Here is a 17252-nt window from a genome sequence, read left to right on the forward strand (position 1 = left end):
AGGCTTCTGAATGTCGGCTGATTTTTTTGTTTAATAAATAATGACAAATTAAAATTTGTGTGTTATTTATCACGAGATTATATTTATCTACCGTGAGGCCTACGTGAAGGTCAGATATATCTTAATATGTAAAACCATAGAATCTTAAGTAATCTTTAAGTGTACTTACTTTTTCACATCACTTTATAAAGCCTCCATCATAACTGTAGGAGCTAATTGTTTCTTCTGGTTTCTCGTACGGCCCCTTTAAGAAGGCATAGTCCTTTCCACTCTTTCCAGTGACCACTCACTTGTCCCGTTTAATCAACAACACCCTCAGCTCTTCTCTAGTTTAGGACGCTCTAGTCATTCACTCTTGGCTCAGTATTTTGAAAGCTCTCTCCTGGTACTGGGCTATTCATCGTTTGTCTCGTTTCTCCTAGTTTTCGGCACAGAGATCTCTTTGACCTCGTTTTCTGGATTACGTTTCCGGCTTGCTGTTTTGGTCTCACATTTACTGGCTTTTGGACTCTTGGATTTACTGAACCTTGGCTTTCGACTCGGGATAGTGTTTCGGAACGGCATTCTTGTGTTCTCCCTTTGGCTTTTGAAATCTCGGACTGGCTTTTGATACGGCACCCTACTCTGCACAGGATCCCTCTCGACTCCTCTGGCAACCTTCCGCGCATGCCTTCCACAGTCAAAACAAGTGTTTACTTTCTTTGTTCTCAAAAGAAAATCTCAAGTGAATACAGTGCTGATTTCATCATGTTGGAAACTAAATCATTATAATTATTAAATTAAAAATTTGATTTAAAGACATTTACTTATATTTCTAAGTAGCAAAGTAGTAACTGTTCGTTCATTTGCTTAGCATCAGTGAAAGGGGATCAGATATTCCAACACAAAAGCAAAAGGTCTGGTCAACCGTTCATATGCATTTTTGTTTTCTGATTTAGATGCTACCAAGCTTATTTAGCTTACAAGCTATCAGTTCTCCAATTTGTGATATGTAATATACCTTAATAATACCTTTACCAATACCTTACAATAATCATATCTTATTATTATCGAACCTAACCAGAACAAAGCCTTGCATTGGCCTAGAAGAGAAGAATGCTTCATGTGTACATCCTCCAAGACATCACCAGGTCACCTTTCCGCAGCACGATCTTGGGAATAAAACAATTACGCAGGACAGAGAGAGATCTCATGATAGTACACTAGGCCTTAGTCCCTGCCCTATAGCAAGGGATAGATGGTGCATGGCTTGTGCAAGGAAAGGTATCTACTGCAAGAGCTAACATAGGTGTCCAAGATTGCTTTTGATCACAGCAGTTCAGATGGATGCCTGTAGAAGGATGTCAGTGATAAATGCACACTGATACTGTAGTTACAAATCTCTCAGACCTAAAACTTGGGACCTTGCAACTTCTGTACATATCAAGTAAATCACAATCACAGTGTCACTAATGTCATTTTAATTTGTATCAGACTGCCTACAGTTCACCAACCAGTTTGTAGAAATAGTTGGGTTTAGGCTGCACTGCACTGGAGTCCTCTCAGAAGTGAAGGCGTGACTCAACCTTGCAAATATCTCTAGGCATGTTGCTTTTACTGAATGTTTGCTACCTCTTATTTTATAGTGCAACAATGATTGTATCACATACTGTACCGAGGCAAACATCCCACTGTAATTCAGAAGAATGCAACATCCAACAGTACAGACAGAGCCAAACAAATCCCCTTAAATGTTATTTCTGCAAATTCTAGGATGCTTTTTAATTTGCATTATTTTTCCATGTACTGTATATACTGTAATTCAGAACGTGATGTTGGTACATGTTTCCCAATCTATTATCGACAGCTTCTGTGATAGTCTCTTGCAAGTACTATGAAAGAACAGATGTATTTAGTCACACATTTACAACTGTTCAAAAATTCATCACATTCATATTCTCAGAACATTATGCATAAACATTTGTACTGGATGAAATCTGCTGTAAATCTGTTTCATTTTTGTCAGAGCCTTTGAAAATGCTGTTATCGTTTGTGTAAAAGGTAAAATCTTAAAATTAATTTTCAAATTCCAATGAAGATTAATGTTGGAAGCTTTAATACTGAATTAACAGGTCATTAGTTTTATGATTGTATCAGTACTATAGTGACTTAACAGACTGAAACAATACTTTGTATATTTGATGTTAGCAATGATATATTATTCTGTAGTTATATTAATTATGTCAATACGGAGTGCAGAACGTCCCTGATCTTTTGCTTCTAAGGGGACTAGTACAGAACACAGACTTTTCAAGACTGGTAATTCAATATAGCACTACAAACCTTAAATTTCCAAAAATTACAATTTCGTAACAGTGTCTCATTATATAGATACATTTCTAGACAAGCAATTCAGGCATGTTTAAAATAAAATGAAACTGACAAGTACGTATACAATTTGAAGTATGAAATAACTGTTATACTTGTGTTGACAAAAATACATATTTTTCACAGGCAGTTAGAATGTGTTACGAATAATATTGCTTACTTGAGACCAGTGTTGCTCAGACAGAAGGAAAAACTGCCTGTTGTAACACTGAAAAGAAAGTTTGGAAATTATTTTAGAGACTGCAATCCCTAACTGGATTGCCTTACTTTATAAACTAGATTTTCATTTTGTAGTTGTTACTGTTAATATATACTCATTATTTTTGAGACATACAGTCACAACTCAACATAACCATAACGTTTTTGTCTTTTTTCAGTTTTTTTTTTGCTTTGAGTCTTCTACAGTAAATTGTAAATGTAAATAAATGCAACATTCTGAGATTCTTTGGGTTATGACTAAACCGCCAACAGGAGTATTCATTCACCACCTATAGGAGTATAAGATTGTTTTTTTTTAAAAAAAGACGGTGCTAATAATCGTCATGAATCTTCTCAAACACCCGTGCTTTCAAGATCTTCATTGTCCAAGCTCAGGGAAGCGCCTGACTTGGAGATCATTAGAAGTTTCTCCTTGTTTGTATATTGCCTGGTTATCCCTTTTGGGGGCTCATCAGAACTCTCTTGGAGATCTGGATCTGTATCGCTCCCCTCCTGTCTGTCTGCTTCCTTAGAGACTCCACTGCGGGAGGCAACAGGATCAGAAGATTCAAAGGACTCTCCTCCAGCTTCTCCAAGTTTTATGTAACCCTTACTGTTCGACCGTTCCAGACGGGGGCAGCTTAGGCGCCTACATCTTTCCCCCTTCTGGTCATCAGCTCTCGACGGACAATCACCGAGGTCTACAGACTTCGAGTAATCGGAAAGGGCGCTGAGGGAAAGGTGGGATCCCATTCCCCTCCGGCTGGGAGACGGAGGGAGCAACTGGACCTGTGAGCCCTGTGGAGAGGTCCGCTGAGCCCCTTGCAAGCTACTTGTGCTCTTGTGAATGGCTGCCGATTCTTCCGGGGAAAACACGTTGGTCTTTGAGGTCTCCACCTTGGTTTCAGTGTTACCACTGTTGGCACTGCTCACATCAGTCTCTTCCAAGTCACAAACGACTGCTTTGCTTTTCAGGTCTTTTGAGTCTGTGCTCTCTGGTGGCTTAGCGCTGTTTTCCTCTAACACACAGTTGTTAAGCTTGATCACTGGGAGGGTAAAAGCATTGATGGAAGAAGTAACAATCGATCTTGTCTCCCACTTTTTTGCCACGGGTGCCCTTTCAGTTGTCCTGGTTTGTTCCCTGTATATACTGTAGACCGTGTCTGTAAAGCTCTGCCCCTCTCTAGAAACAGTCTGTTGTCTGGCTCCCGAGTGCCGCCTCACTGCTTGAATGCTTTCACCCTGATCTTGTTGCTTGACTGCCGCAGAAACTGTAGAAGGCCATGAGCTCTTGGCTAGCATGGCAGCGCTATAAGATCCACCAGACTTCACGTCCACACTCCTTGACTGCACGTAGTTGACAAAGCCATTAAGTGGTGTGCAGTCTTTAGTCCGTAAACTGTGAATATCTATGACTGTTGAGTAAATGTCCCTCAGGTTGATAATTTTCGTCTTTTTGTCTCTGTTCTCATGAAGGACAGCATTGGCACAAATGAAAAGGAAAATGCCAATGCCCATGATCAGCGGGCCAAAGACCTTCAACTTGTCCGAATACAAATACCTCTCCAGAAATTCAGCAAAAAAGCCTAAAGATGAAGAAGTGTCCACAGAGGTGCTGTTAGAATGATTGTTTTTCAGCGAATCTCTGTCCGTTTGGTAAATATGTCTATTGCTTGTCTGATTATTTGACTCCAATACTGTCTTTCTGTTATTTGGTGAGTTTTTCGACTGTCGGACATCTTGATAAACTGGACTGTTCCTGGGCCAGTAACCCATTATAGCCATGGCTATTCCTACAAGCAACACTAATATTCCAATGGCGGCAATCAGCCCAGAGACAGAACACAGCTTCAATTTGCCCTTGACCACAACAACATCATTCTTTCTTTTCTTCTTTGGTTTCCTTTTCCTCTTGTTCTGCGCGCGATTTTTGGATCGGAGAGAATCCTGTCTTCTGGCTGAAATCCGAAGCAGACCTCCAGTTGCTATCATGATCACGGTTTGATGGCTGAACAGTCACTCATCCTAGGAATAAAACAGGGGGACAGAAGAGCTCAGTTATATTCCAGGTTTCTGCAATATCCTCTTCATAACAGTTGTGCTTTAGCATCATTTTAAATGAATTCAACAACACAAAGTCCTTATAAGAGCATGTAAATATCGGATTTTATAGGTATATCTGTCTTACATAACACAAGTTCTATTGTTTCCTTGTTGTATAATTACTGTACATTTCCCTCCGTTTACATTAAAGGTTTACATACAGTGCCTTGCAAAAGTATTCATTCATGTTTTGATTAAAAAAACTGACTTTAAACAAATATTCACACATCACTTGCAATTCAATAAAGGGGGCAGCATTGGAAGACGATTGCAAGAGATTGTATCCCAATCGAATTATAACTTCTTGACATTTTTTTATTGTGGACATACTGCATGTTCCAATGATATACACACACTTTTGGAGATAATCATGTCCATGAAAGTTAACAGGCAGAAGGAAAGAAGAGGACGTTAACATTTTTTAATGGCACCTGTCTAACATACTTCCCTTTGGGCTTTTCAATGAGAAGCCTGCACAGAAATAAAGTTGCAGTAAAAAGAAGTTACAGAGAAAAGGCTAAGATGTCCAGACACTTAAGGATGTGTTCTAGGTTAGTGGGGCAGTCACTTGAGCAGAACTTTCAAACTGTTGACATTATAAGAGTGTGTGGAGACTGTGTGTTAGTATCCCCTCTGATGCCTTGCATGTTCTGCATGAGGAATACCAAGTGATGCTTTCACATTTAGAGTCCTTCAGTGCAGACATAACACAGTGGTGTTGCAATGACGATGCAAGGGGTGATGTCTTTTATGTAATATTATATTTCATTTTAATGTAATGTTTATTTGTACTGTTTGCATACTTTTGCAAGTCTCTGTATGTGTAAAACATAGTTGCTTGGTTGCAAAATAAACTACTGAGAAATCAGAAAAGAAAGTATTATTGTATCGTAACTGCACAGAAAACACTTAATAAGGTATGGAACAAAAAGTGAGGTGAAATGACAGAAAAACTAAGATAACATCAGTTAGTCCTTTAAGAATGGTTGCTTAATTCAGTTCACTAAGACTCACAGGGATGAAGGTGTTTCGAATTTAAATCTCGGGAAGGTAAGGTTGATTAAGGTTATACAAATGCTGCAGAGGTCATTAAGAATGGTGTGTCATTAAGATACAGTATAAGAAGAACACTTTTGCCTAGAGAAAGAGTTTAAGGAAAAGCAGCCAGATCTATTTGAAATGTGAAAGGAATGCCATACACAGAGTGCCTTGTAAAAGTATTCCTACCTCTGCACAGTTTTCACATTTTATTGCTTTTAATGATTGCAGATATGACACTTTGAAGTAGCAGTTAAAATGTGTTGTATACTGTACATAACCTACTCCACACATTCAAAGCAAAAAAACAAAACAAAAGAGTAAATAGATGATTAATGTTAATGAAAAAAAAAACAAAAAAAAAAGTCATGCTTGTGTAGGTATTCAGTACCTTTACTGTGACTAACCTAATTTTTGGTACACAAAATGACCTTAACAAGCCACACAAATAGATAAGTGGCCTCTGTCTGCAATGCGTGCAATAACAGCGGTTCATGTGATTTCAGAATAAATACGCCTACAGTATGTTTATGAGGTCCCTCAGTCAGGCAGTGAACTGCAAGCAAAGACTCAACTATGAGGACCAAGGAGCTTTCATAACAACTCAGGGATAAAGTACTGTAGTATAAAGGGTAAAGGGAAGGGTATAAAAACAACGTAAGCATGGCTAATGTCTCTTTGAGCCTGGTGAAGTTGAATAAGAAGCAGCAGGCACCCAGACACAGCGTAGATCAGGCTGCCCATCTTACCTTACCAGGCAGACAAGGAGGAAGTGTTTAGAGGCGCCACCATGAGGCCAACAGTGACTTTTAAAGAGCGGTAGAGTTCAAGGGCTGAGACAGGAGGAAATGTCCATGAGTTAAAAGTCCCCATCTCTCCACATGGCAGAGGGGAACAACCCTTCTCAGATCCTGCACGGAGTTTGCAACAAAGCTTGGAGCGATGCAGCAAACAAGTGGCAAAAGGGTTTGTGTGAACACAAGACAAAACTGGCACGCTTGGGTCTAGATGCAAAGCTTTACAACTGATGCAAGCCCAACACACTACATCAGTCAGGCAACAAAATCTCTGCTGTCAAGCAAGATGGTAGCCGTGTTCTGCAGGGGTTAGGAAACTTGGCCGGACAGATGGGAGCATAGATGGAGCAACGTACTGGAAAATCATAGATGAAAATCTACTTCAGACCTAAAGCTGTGACAAACGTTTGACCTGCTGCAGGACAAAGACCTACAGCACAAGGCCACGGCTATAGTGGAGTGGCTTTAGAGTAAGATACTGAATGTCTCTGAGTGGCCAAGTAAAAAATGTTAATGCATCCTTTTGTAATTTCCCCAAAGTACTCCCATAGCAAGGGTCTGAATACTTCTGCACAGCACTTTAGTCTAGAACAGAGGAGGATTATGATCAAACTCAACGCTCAACACTGACACAAGCAGCTGATGGCACCCATGAACACTATGAAGAAGTCCATTCAGTACTGAGATTAGAAGGACTACATCTTTAGACAGAGACATGTAGGTACCAATTTGCTGATGCCAATTACCTGTGATGGTTTCAAAAATGACTGAATGATATCCTCAGAGCTACTGGCTTAACACTCAGGCTTGCATTTTCTCTAACTAATTTCTTATTTTCTTTTTAACAATAGACAAAAGCAACACCATAAAAATCACGTAAGGTAAAACAATGTTAGGAATATCCATTTAAAACTGAAATGTAACAATCATTCTTATAACACAGCAGAAGTTTATCACTGAATATCTCTTATAACAGGTGGCATGACTGCTTTGATACAGCCCAAAAATATATAAGAAGGTGTTTGTATATTTTAAAAGGTGACTGAATATATGAATGTAAAAAAAGTATACTTGACCACCTCTTTTAAATTAAGATAAAAAATATTCTTAATTAATCTTCATTATGATACACCATCATGCTACTAAAGCCATTTATGCTTAATCTAAAATTTAAGTTAACAATAGCTACAGTACAAAGAGCTTAGTAAGCAATTTTAACATGATTATCACACAGGATTGTGAGTTCAGATCCCAGACAGGACACTACTATTGTAACTGCTGTACTGTTCTAAATGTTCTACTGCATAAATAGATCTTCAAGTCATCTACAGTATGTAAATTGACCAACAAAACTGATAAATAAAATAAAAGATTAAAAAGACCAATCAGGAGTTTTATGACACAGCAAGGCTAGACTTGAAGGAATGTTGTCATCAGAATTAACAGCCCATGCTGCATCAACAGAGGCTGAATTATTTCCTAGTCTGTATGACATTCTCTCGGTACCATTAAATTTGAATATTTGGTAGAGAATGCCTGAAGAGAATTATTTATCAGCCTTTGCTGCTTTTTGTTTGTTCGCACATATACAGTGACAAAAACATTGGCATTAATTACAAAAGCAACCTTTTACCGATGATAAAAACCATAATGTGTTCATGTGTAAAGCCTACAAACAGCACTTCCAACAGATATTTTTCCTAATTAATTTGCATTTTAATTAGTTTGAGAAACAAACCCAAATTGTACATTTTTTAATAATGAAAATGCATTTCAGTAAGCAGTTTGTAGATCACATAAATATGGTATAGTGTCTTAACAGCCTGCATGCAAAATGCCTGGGATAAAATGAATTGTATTACAGTGAGGTGTATTAATTTCATTTACAATTAAATAACCTACCACTGAGCAAAATCAATTAAATATTGTACAGAGTCAATAAAAGACAAGTGCTGATGTATGTTAATGGACCTGAATTTACAAATCACACATTTCTAAAGCAGCTCTGACAAAACACAGAGATCACAAGAATTGAACAATTATACTCGGCTAAAACAGCAATTATATACTGAAAGAAAAAGGCATTTCAAGATGGCAACACGGCTGTAGTTCTTTCCAGTTTCCTTAAAGTATACTGAGGTCAAAGCAGGTGAACAATCCATTTAAATGGATTCACCACAGTGAGAGATTATTTACTGTATGTTCATTTACTTGGCTGTATCATCCCAGATACCCATTCCTTTATTAAGAAAAATTCTGAACAGAAATGGGAGCCATTCACCTTTCAATATGAGGAGTGCGTAATTTCGAATTCACAGTGTCCTTTGTAGATAGTGCCGTAGCTGTTTCGAGCAAAAAAAAAAAGAGGCTGCAGTATGTCCAGTTGTAAGAACACAAGTACAGGTAAAAAAAATAGACAATAATACTTCGGTAGGTATGAAAGTCAGTATTTTAAAAATTGCAAAAAAAAAAACACTATGGTGTGGGGGCCATTTGCGTGTCAGTCGGCTAAAAAATCAATCTAGTCTTTCTGATCAAAACATCTCACTTCAAATTATCCATATCACATAATTTGCATGTACAAATATTTGAGGTAGCTCAGGTGGGCAGCTGCGTCAGCATGCGTAGGCCGCAAAGGAACAAGTAAATAGGTCTACTGCATGCGGAAAAAAGAAGAAAGAAAACACAACATTTCGGCTGTGGAACAATGTTTTGGCTGTCCCTCTCTCCTGGCTTTTGTTTTCCCAGGCTACATTATCTTTGCTGACTGTCCCATCTTTCTCACACCCAAAGAAGACTCCATAGCCGAAATGCTGCGTTTTCTTTCTTCTCTTTTCAGCATGGAATAAACCTTTACTTGTAAAGATATCTCGCGTGCAACAATAAATGGAGACATCAGGGAATGTGTGGCTTTTCCAACGATCACCAATTACCGTAACTCTGCACGTGATTACAATTGCAGTCTGAAAGGAAAGACAATTTCCAGCCATCCCACGGTCTTGGCTGAATGTTTGGATCCGTAAATATTCACAGTGGTTTTACTGCCACCTTTATTCGAACTTGGCTACAGCCGATATGGAGACTGCAGATGAGTAACACAGAGTAGTCTGCTGTGCATGAAATTGTGATGGAGGAAATGCCAGGAGCCCCACTAGCCCAACATCAGAGGAACAATCCAGGCCAAGTGCTCTTCATTCTGATCCTGACAAAGGTTTTCCGTAAAGTTTACAGGAATGCGCCGTTTTTACAAACCCACGAAAACTTTAACAGGACCCTTCCCATTAAAAACAACAACAAAAAAAACCTTGGGTATCTTGTCAAGAGCTGCTTTGACCTCAGGAAACTACTCAGAGCATCCAGGGGTTTGATGGGATGAAAGCAAAGAGAGTGCTCTGGATTTGTATTAAGAGTAGGCTAGTCTAAGGTCAGCATACAGCCCAGGGATAAGAGCCTGAGATCCCGCTGCTGTAACAGACATGAAAGCACAGAACATGCAGGTCTGAGTTCTCATGAAGATCACGAGCATGATACAAAGCAGAATTAAACATATTCCAACAAACTGTTTGAAGAGTCTTTATTTGACTTTTATACTACCTTATAAACAAATGAGGCTAAAGGCCATTAGCATGCTTGGTGCTTCATGCCTTTTGAACATTCATCAAAGTCACCCTAGGAAACAGAATATTGCAAAAGGTCCTGGTTTGGTGCAGCACAAACTAATAAAAGGCAGACCTGGTTGCTGTGAAACACAATGAGCTTTTTACCATTGCTCACTTTTATCTACTCAAAACCATACACAAAAAAATGTGTTTAGAACGTTATTGCAGGCTCATCGACAGAGCATCAATCTGTAGCGTATTAAAAAATAATCTTGCCCACTTCTCTGTGACTAGTCAGAAGTAAGAGAAAAAGACATTTGTATTCTGAAGCCATCACAGGTACTGAAAAGGTCAGCAGCTCCCTGCTGCAGGACCGGTGTGATTCTGCCACCACTTTTCTTAATTTGAGACGACACGTTTTTTCTTATTATAAATGCACATGGCAAGGACAAATAGCAGCATGTAGCATTTCTGTAAAAGGTGCCGAGCAAGTTATCCTGTAGCTCTCAGCTGTATTGTTTTTTAGGCTAATAGTTCATGTTGTAATACAAGCTTTGGAATACAAGTCTCCTCTTCTCTTACATTTGCATGAAATCTTAAAAGAATGAAAATTAGCTTTCACATGTACTGTATAGTCCTGCAGCTCATAAATACTTCATGATCTCAACTACTTAAATCATGCCCGTTTCCTAGGATGTATGTGTATTTGTGTTGGTCATTTCAAGCTAAAGATCACTGAATTCCCACATCAATAAAAATAACTTACATGCTATAGTGCCCCCATGTTGGGTCAGTATTAACCTGATGAGGAAAATGACATTGACCCAGTGATGCAAATTACATACAGCAGCTCCAGGACACTAAGGTTTCTTCACAAGATGGTGCTCATGAAAAAACGATAAAAATAATCATAACATTTTCTGTTAATTCACCAAGGATTACAAAACACATGATGATCTTACAGTACGTTTAAGATGTTATTCTTCATTTGTCTAGCGAAGATTTAAGGGACTGCAAGTCGTATTTTCAAAACTACACGTGAACAGCAAGGCTCATGAAATCTGGGGTCTGTTAAGTTATTTAACTACAAATGATAGGCAGGGACCATAATGTCAAAAACAGTCAACGAGTTTTATGGTGAGCTGATTAGCACAAAACATAATCTTATCTCCCTGAATGATAAGAATGTAGCCCTTGGCGCTGTGCTCAGTCTTCATGTTCTGCTTTATCTGCACTTCACTATGCTTGGCCTGAGTGAATCCTTCCCTCCCTGTGTTTTAATGATGAGCAAAATTAGATTTCCATACTTCACTGTGTTCATCCCCAGCCTCAACCCCCCCTCACACATAATCAAATACAAGATTTAGGACCACACTCATTTCATACCTGTTAGGTATTAAACAATGTTCATAGTAAATCCCATTAATAAACCATGCCTTCACTACAATGCTATTATAAGAAGCAAAATATGTGCATAATAAAGTACAAATGTAAAGTGAAAGATTTTATTGCAGACTCATAGAATATTAAGTGCAAAATGAATTAGAATACCTCTTTCAAAATCGCTCTTTTTGCCTTGTTATAAACGCATTTTAAATGGCATTGCAGGACAAATCATTAAGTCCTGCCTGTAGCAAACAGAAACATTGCCAATATTACACACATTATTCTCTCAGGAGCATGATTCAGCATTTATATTTTGCACCACTACTGATGATAAAGAGATTCAGGGCATTAGCATCAAGGACTGACTCGCAGGCTTCTCAGATGTTCTGTAATTAAATGGAGTAGCAAGACCAAGGCTGTATGAAGAATGAGGTGAGTGGGAAGATACTGATCTTAAAAGATTAGATTTATGGTGGTGAAGCTACTAACATGACAAAACACAACACTTGTCCCAGAATGGCTGCAAAATGAGGTCACTGTCTTATGTATCTGTCAAAAACCAAGTCATTCGAAGTGTGATCAAACTACAAATGCAGTACCAGTGAAAGCAATGATATCACTAAGTACCATTTTCCACAGTGGACAGCACTAGCCCAGTCTAATTCTTAATTAATCTACCCCTGCAACTAAGAACACTTTAACAATAATACCAATAATTAAAAGCAGTAGCAGTCATTGTAGTCTACTCACTATCCTTTGTGGTACAGTATATGCTGTAAAGATGCTGAAAAGATGACAATGGAAAATAAATATGTGGGCAACTACAATTGATTCTCTCTATTTCATTCACTGGGCTTCTGGCTGGACAATAACATTGGTATTCAGGCAGTAAATCACAGGGAATCAGGACTTGTTTTACTTACAGTACGACTACACACTGTTAACTTTTAGATGACCGGGGTCTGAACCAGTTGCTTCTGTACACCGTGATGGAAAAGCATTGCGAGTTTATCATGGAGAAAACTTTGAAAGACCATTTGTATAATCACTACTGCAGAAAATATCTTGTGTTGAAGCTCTTGACCTGTACTAGTCCTGAGTTACAGAATGGTTGACAAATGGAAGCATTCATCAGAATGGGCCTCTTAGCAGCTTCTCTCTATCCACAGTGCTGAACTCTTGGTGGACAACACTCCAGTCTTCTGTAGAAAATACCGTACAAACATACTGATATTTTCATACTAAATGCACTGCATTGCTATTACAACTGACCAAAAAAGAACAGTACCTCCCCTCAGCGGAAGGGGTCAAATGTCACAGGCTGTATGACCAAATAATGTGTCAAGTACATAGGTCTGTTTCTAATATTTAGGTTTTGCAAGAGCCAAGAGGAAAGAGAATCCGGTTTTCATCTTCAACCAAACAGCACCTGTCAGTTACAAGTAAGATTCCACAGGATGGACAACCAGATCTTTTTAGGTTGCAGAATAAACCTGGCTGTGGCTCACACCACTTCACTGAGCAGCCTGACTCTGCTCAAGAACATTCGACAGCTGTTTTCTATGAAGGGTGAAGGGCAGGGCATATATTTTGATGATCTCCAGATTTATGTTCTAAGGGTACGGGGGAGGTTCATCAAACCCTCAGAATGTGCAGTCTCCTATTAAAGACAATTGAAAAGTAGATGTCAGCCTCCTTATTTCATTATTTGCCTGGTATTTGTAAGGTAGAAATGTTGCAGAACAGGAAGCAGAGGAAGGAGAATTAAAAAAAAAACGTCGTTTTCAGTGTTCATTTATTTTCGAAGGACTAACATTCAATTTGAATATATCCAAACGGATACAATTTACTAATAATTAAATGCAAGGCTATATTTAAAATTGCGGATGCAGAACATTAGACACGTCACAATAAACATACTCCAGCGTGGCAGACTGCGTTAATTCTAGAACCACACACAGCGGTAACAATTCACGGACAGGGCTAATCAGCAGGTCAGGAACACGCTAACAGAGTGGATAAGATCAGAAATGCTGATTTGCAATATAAAATGGATAATTCAGGAGGCACCTGAACGGTGGTTTTGTACTGCTTGACTGCACAAACTCCCTTTGTGGAGTCAACCTTGGAACATCCAGTCAGTGCCCTGGAGATACCTAATTCCTAATTGTACACATCTCGTTAGGGACTCAGTCTCTAGAGGAATGGCCTGTTCAATTTCGGGGGGGTCTTTATGTCAAATCTCTTGACTAAAGGATAGAAAAAAAAAAGCTCTAGCCCTGGTTGGTTTGCTCCTGAAACACCGCAGCAATTTCCACACTCTACGAGCCGCTGTAACATGAAATTCTGGAAATCAACCTCTGAATAAATGTATTTCCTTTCTTCCAAACTAGAGTGCTCATTCATAACGGACATTTAATTACAGTGCAAAACTAAACGGCAATTGCTCTTTAAGAGAAAAACGGCATTTTAACAGTACATCAAAGACATTGGGAAAAGCTTCTATTCAGAAGCAACTAACGCTTACTGTAGCTCTGTATGTTATAAACTCCTGTTCACGACATTCTGAAACATATTTAACGTTTACGAGCAACAGTATATGTTAAAGCAAAAAAAAACCATTGAAGAATTCCCAGCGTAATAGAATACATACTTCTTTCGGTTTTCTGCGGTATGTAAATAATTGCCTGTATCGATAAGTAACCACAGCACAATTCATAGAATATTCCTGCAAAGCAACGTACATTTCAGTAGAATTTTATCTGTATTGAGGCAACTCTTACACAATTATTACTAAATTGTCTTAACCCATAGACAAAGGTAGCAATGATAAAGGATAGACATCTGTGAAAATGGCTTCATACTTGTCTGAATTTTCTTCGGAAACCGTGAGTGATCTGTGCTCAAGTCGGCAGCTGGAACAGGTCCCGGTCCTGTTACCTCTTCAACTGCAAGTCACTTCTGTAACCTGCGGTACAGCGCTGAACTACACAGTAACTCTCGGCGCACCGCGGGAGGTTTGCTGGTTAACCATTGTGGGAGAAAAAAAAACAACGAATGCTGCTCCAGAGATATTTTCAAACTCCACAATCAGATCTTAAATACTCCTGGAGGTGATCAAAGTGGAACAGGAATATAGCCTCATAGCACAGGGTTAAACAGTGAAGAGCACAAATATCAAAATAGGGATTACTTAAAAAACAAATGACTGGGCGCTAGGGATGATACAGTTAATACAGGCAGAAAGGCTGCCGCCGGACCCTAAATTGATAATGAAGATTAAATGTGCCCTACTCTTGGCGGTTTTTTTCTACCGTGCAGTGATTAAAGATATGTACTGTATGTTTTTCCCCTCACACAACACAAAATGCTCTGCATTCATTTACAGTAGGTGACACTTAAACCCCTACTTCTCACCCGTTTCTCACGAACACCATTCACCAAAAAAGCACAGAATAAACAGAATGAGTAGCGGGGTGTAAAAAAGTAATTAGGAGTAATTAATCAAATATGACAAGGTGTGTGCGGGGGGTTTATAAGATTTAAACATATTGATCCCACTACATCTCTGTTTCTATCAAAGTATATATTTTTTTATGAATTCGTCATACCTTAATGAAAAACGTTTCATCTTAATCATACGCATAAACTACACACCTGGACCAAGCATTTATACAAAGCCCTTTGTACACACCTACTGTATCACCGAGCTTTCTTCTTAAAGCACTAATTAAAGAAATAAGCTACTCAGTTGCGCGAATCGCATACCGTCATGTGTTCAACTGACTTTGTAGATATAGGTGTTGCCAATCCATTTACTCTTTCAAAACAGCCCCCGTTTTGTTGAAGAATGTAATACAAAAATAAAGGGATACAGCGGTAATTTGTTTTCTTAGGCTTCATCAGCTGCCAGTCGTTGAAACTAGTCTTAAAGCCGAAGACCCCCGAGATCCGCCAGTCTCCATTAATCTTTAAAATGGCAGCATTTACATGGACAGCAAACGACCAAACTTACCAGGGAAGACGCACGAAATGTAACGACGCCAGGGAGAGGGGGGGAAACAGATATTCCCGGGGCTTTCGCAATCAGCAAAAAGTTTCTGCCTTCCAGTGTGGACACCTCAGACGTGTAAAGGAAACTCTGCGCTGTGTTTGACCCCCCATAATCCAAGCCATAAAAAAAAAAATGTGGCCAAAGCGTAAAGCTGGACTAGATTGCAGAAGTCATCCAACCTCTAGTGAATAATGGAAAGTTGTAGTTTCCATTGGTGGACGCGCATTGTCCGGATTCCCGAGTCTTCCGTGGATGTCTGTGGGCTCAACGCGCGCCTTCCCGGTTTCCTCGGAGTTGCAGCCAGAGGTCTGTGCAGTTTGTAATGGTGAGTTTTCAGCTGGCAGACAGGGGTGATGGTGATATTGCCGATATTACCCTGAATCCCCGCTGTTGCTATGATACCACAGCAGTGACAGGCTGAAACGGCTGCAGGATGTGAATAATTGCCTTCTTAACTATCCTTTTAGTATAGTAACCAGCCCCTTCCTCTGTCCGCATCTAGACGAGCAGCTCCCCCGCCTGCGAGAAAACCGAGGTTCAAAACGGAGAGCGCAGGTGTGGGAAACACACAAGTGCGCTCGGCGATGTGCACGGCAGCTGCACTCTGCACGGCCACATCAGCAGCCTGTGCAAGATATCACCTGGGTTCCTTCACAAGCGTGACCTCCTCGCCGTGATGTCAAAAAGCACAAAAGCCACATTGCCTGTGTGCGTACCGACGTCACGGCAAGGCGATCAGCTCTGACCTGTCGGCAACTGGTTAAAATGTTAGATGAACATCTTCGCTGGAAAAAAAACAAAAAGGCATCGCAGAATGAAATAAATTGCGTTCACCCCGTCTGCTTTCGCAGGGTTCACATAGTGCAAGATATTCGTCCAGAACGTTAAGGCAGTGCGCCTTAAACGAAACTGTTCCCAGAGCATGGTTTTTTTCCAAGCCATAATCTACATCACCGCAATTATTTCCACAGGATCTGAGAGCTGGAGCTGAAAATAAACATGCCAGCTGCGTGGGATTTGACAATATTCCACTGGGGGGTGGAGGGGAGGGGGCAATGTTCACATCCGTTTCAAGAGCATTTTTTAGAGACTTTTAGCGTGAAACTAGATCCGTTATTTACGAGCAATTACCAAACGATTACTATCAACTATCAACATAAATACAATCCTGTCATGGAACTGCTATAAGTGTTTTATATTTGCAAAACCTTTTGTCTAGTAAAAAAATATTTACTTTTTTTGGATAGCATTGTAAATTCGACGTACGATTCCTTTAAATAGATATATAAACAATACCATTAAAGCAGTAAATATAGTTCAGAAATTATATGAGCTTTATGCTGATGGCAGGTACAGTAGCTAGACAAAACACGTTATTTTTCGTTAGAAATGCTGTAACGGATTTGGGTTCTTGGGCTTGTGCCCTCGCCGCTCCCGCTCCAGTTCGTCCCTCACCGCATGGGCTCGAACCCGGGCCTCCAGCGTCGCTCAACAGGGGTCTTGCCGGCTGAGCTAAAGAAGAGCTTCTTCAGCCCGGGCGGCAACATCCCTGTGAGGCGCAGGGGCGTATTCGTTACAATACTAATTAAAAAAACAACCTGGAATTTGCAACTAGTAAACCTAAGAAGTACTGTGAATTAAAGTCGTTGTGATCTTCAGCTGAAACAATGTTAACCACTTATTCAATTTATTTAAATACATGTTCTTGGT

At 39.6% G+C, this 17252-nt stretch overlaps 1 protein-coding gene across 3 annotated transcripts; it reads right to left on the reverse strand.

The window, feature by feature from the left end:
* Positions 1–1443: 1443 nt before the first annotated feature.
* On the reverse strand, positions 1444–16528 carry tmem200ca (transmembrane protein 200C, genome duplicate a). Of its 3 annotated transcripts, none has more exons than XM_015353806.2 (3): positions 15504–16528; positions 14353–14456; positions 1444–4590 (listed from the first exon to the last, which is right to left on the reverse strand). In XM_015353806.2, the coding sequence occupies exon 3, from the start codon at positions 4555–4557 to the stop codon at positions 2920–2922; it is 1638 nt and encodes a 545-aa protein (XP_015209292.2). In that variant the 5' UTR covers positions 4558–4590; positions 14353–14456; positions 15504–16528; the 3' UTR covers positions 1444–2919. The 3 variants fall into 3 exon arrangements, with proteins under 3 accessions (XP_015209292.2, XP_069047700.1, XP_006634030.2); XM_069191599.1 differs by having other exon boundaries at positions 14353–14510; XM_006633967.3 differs by lacking the exon at positions 14353–14456.
* Positions 16529–17252: the final 724 nt, after the last annotated feature.

This window comes from Lepisosteus oculatus, chromosome 6 (genome assembly GCF_040954835.1).
Source record: "Lepisosteus oculatus isolate fLepOcu1 chromosome 6, fLepOcu1.hap2, whole genome shotgun sequence".
In the NCBI taxonomy this organism is placed as follows: domain Eukaryota; kingdom Metazoa; phylum Chordata; class Actinopteri; order Semionotiformes; family Lepisosteidae; genus Lepisosteus; species Lepisosteus oculatus.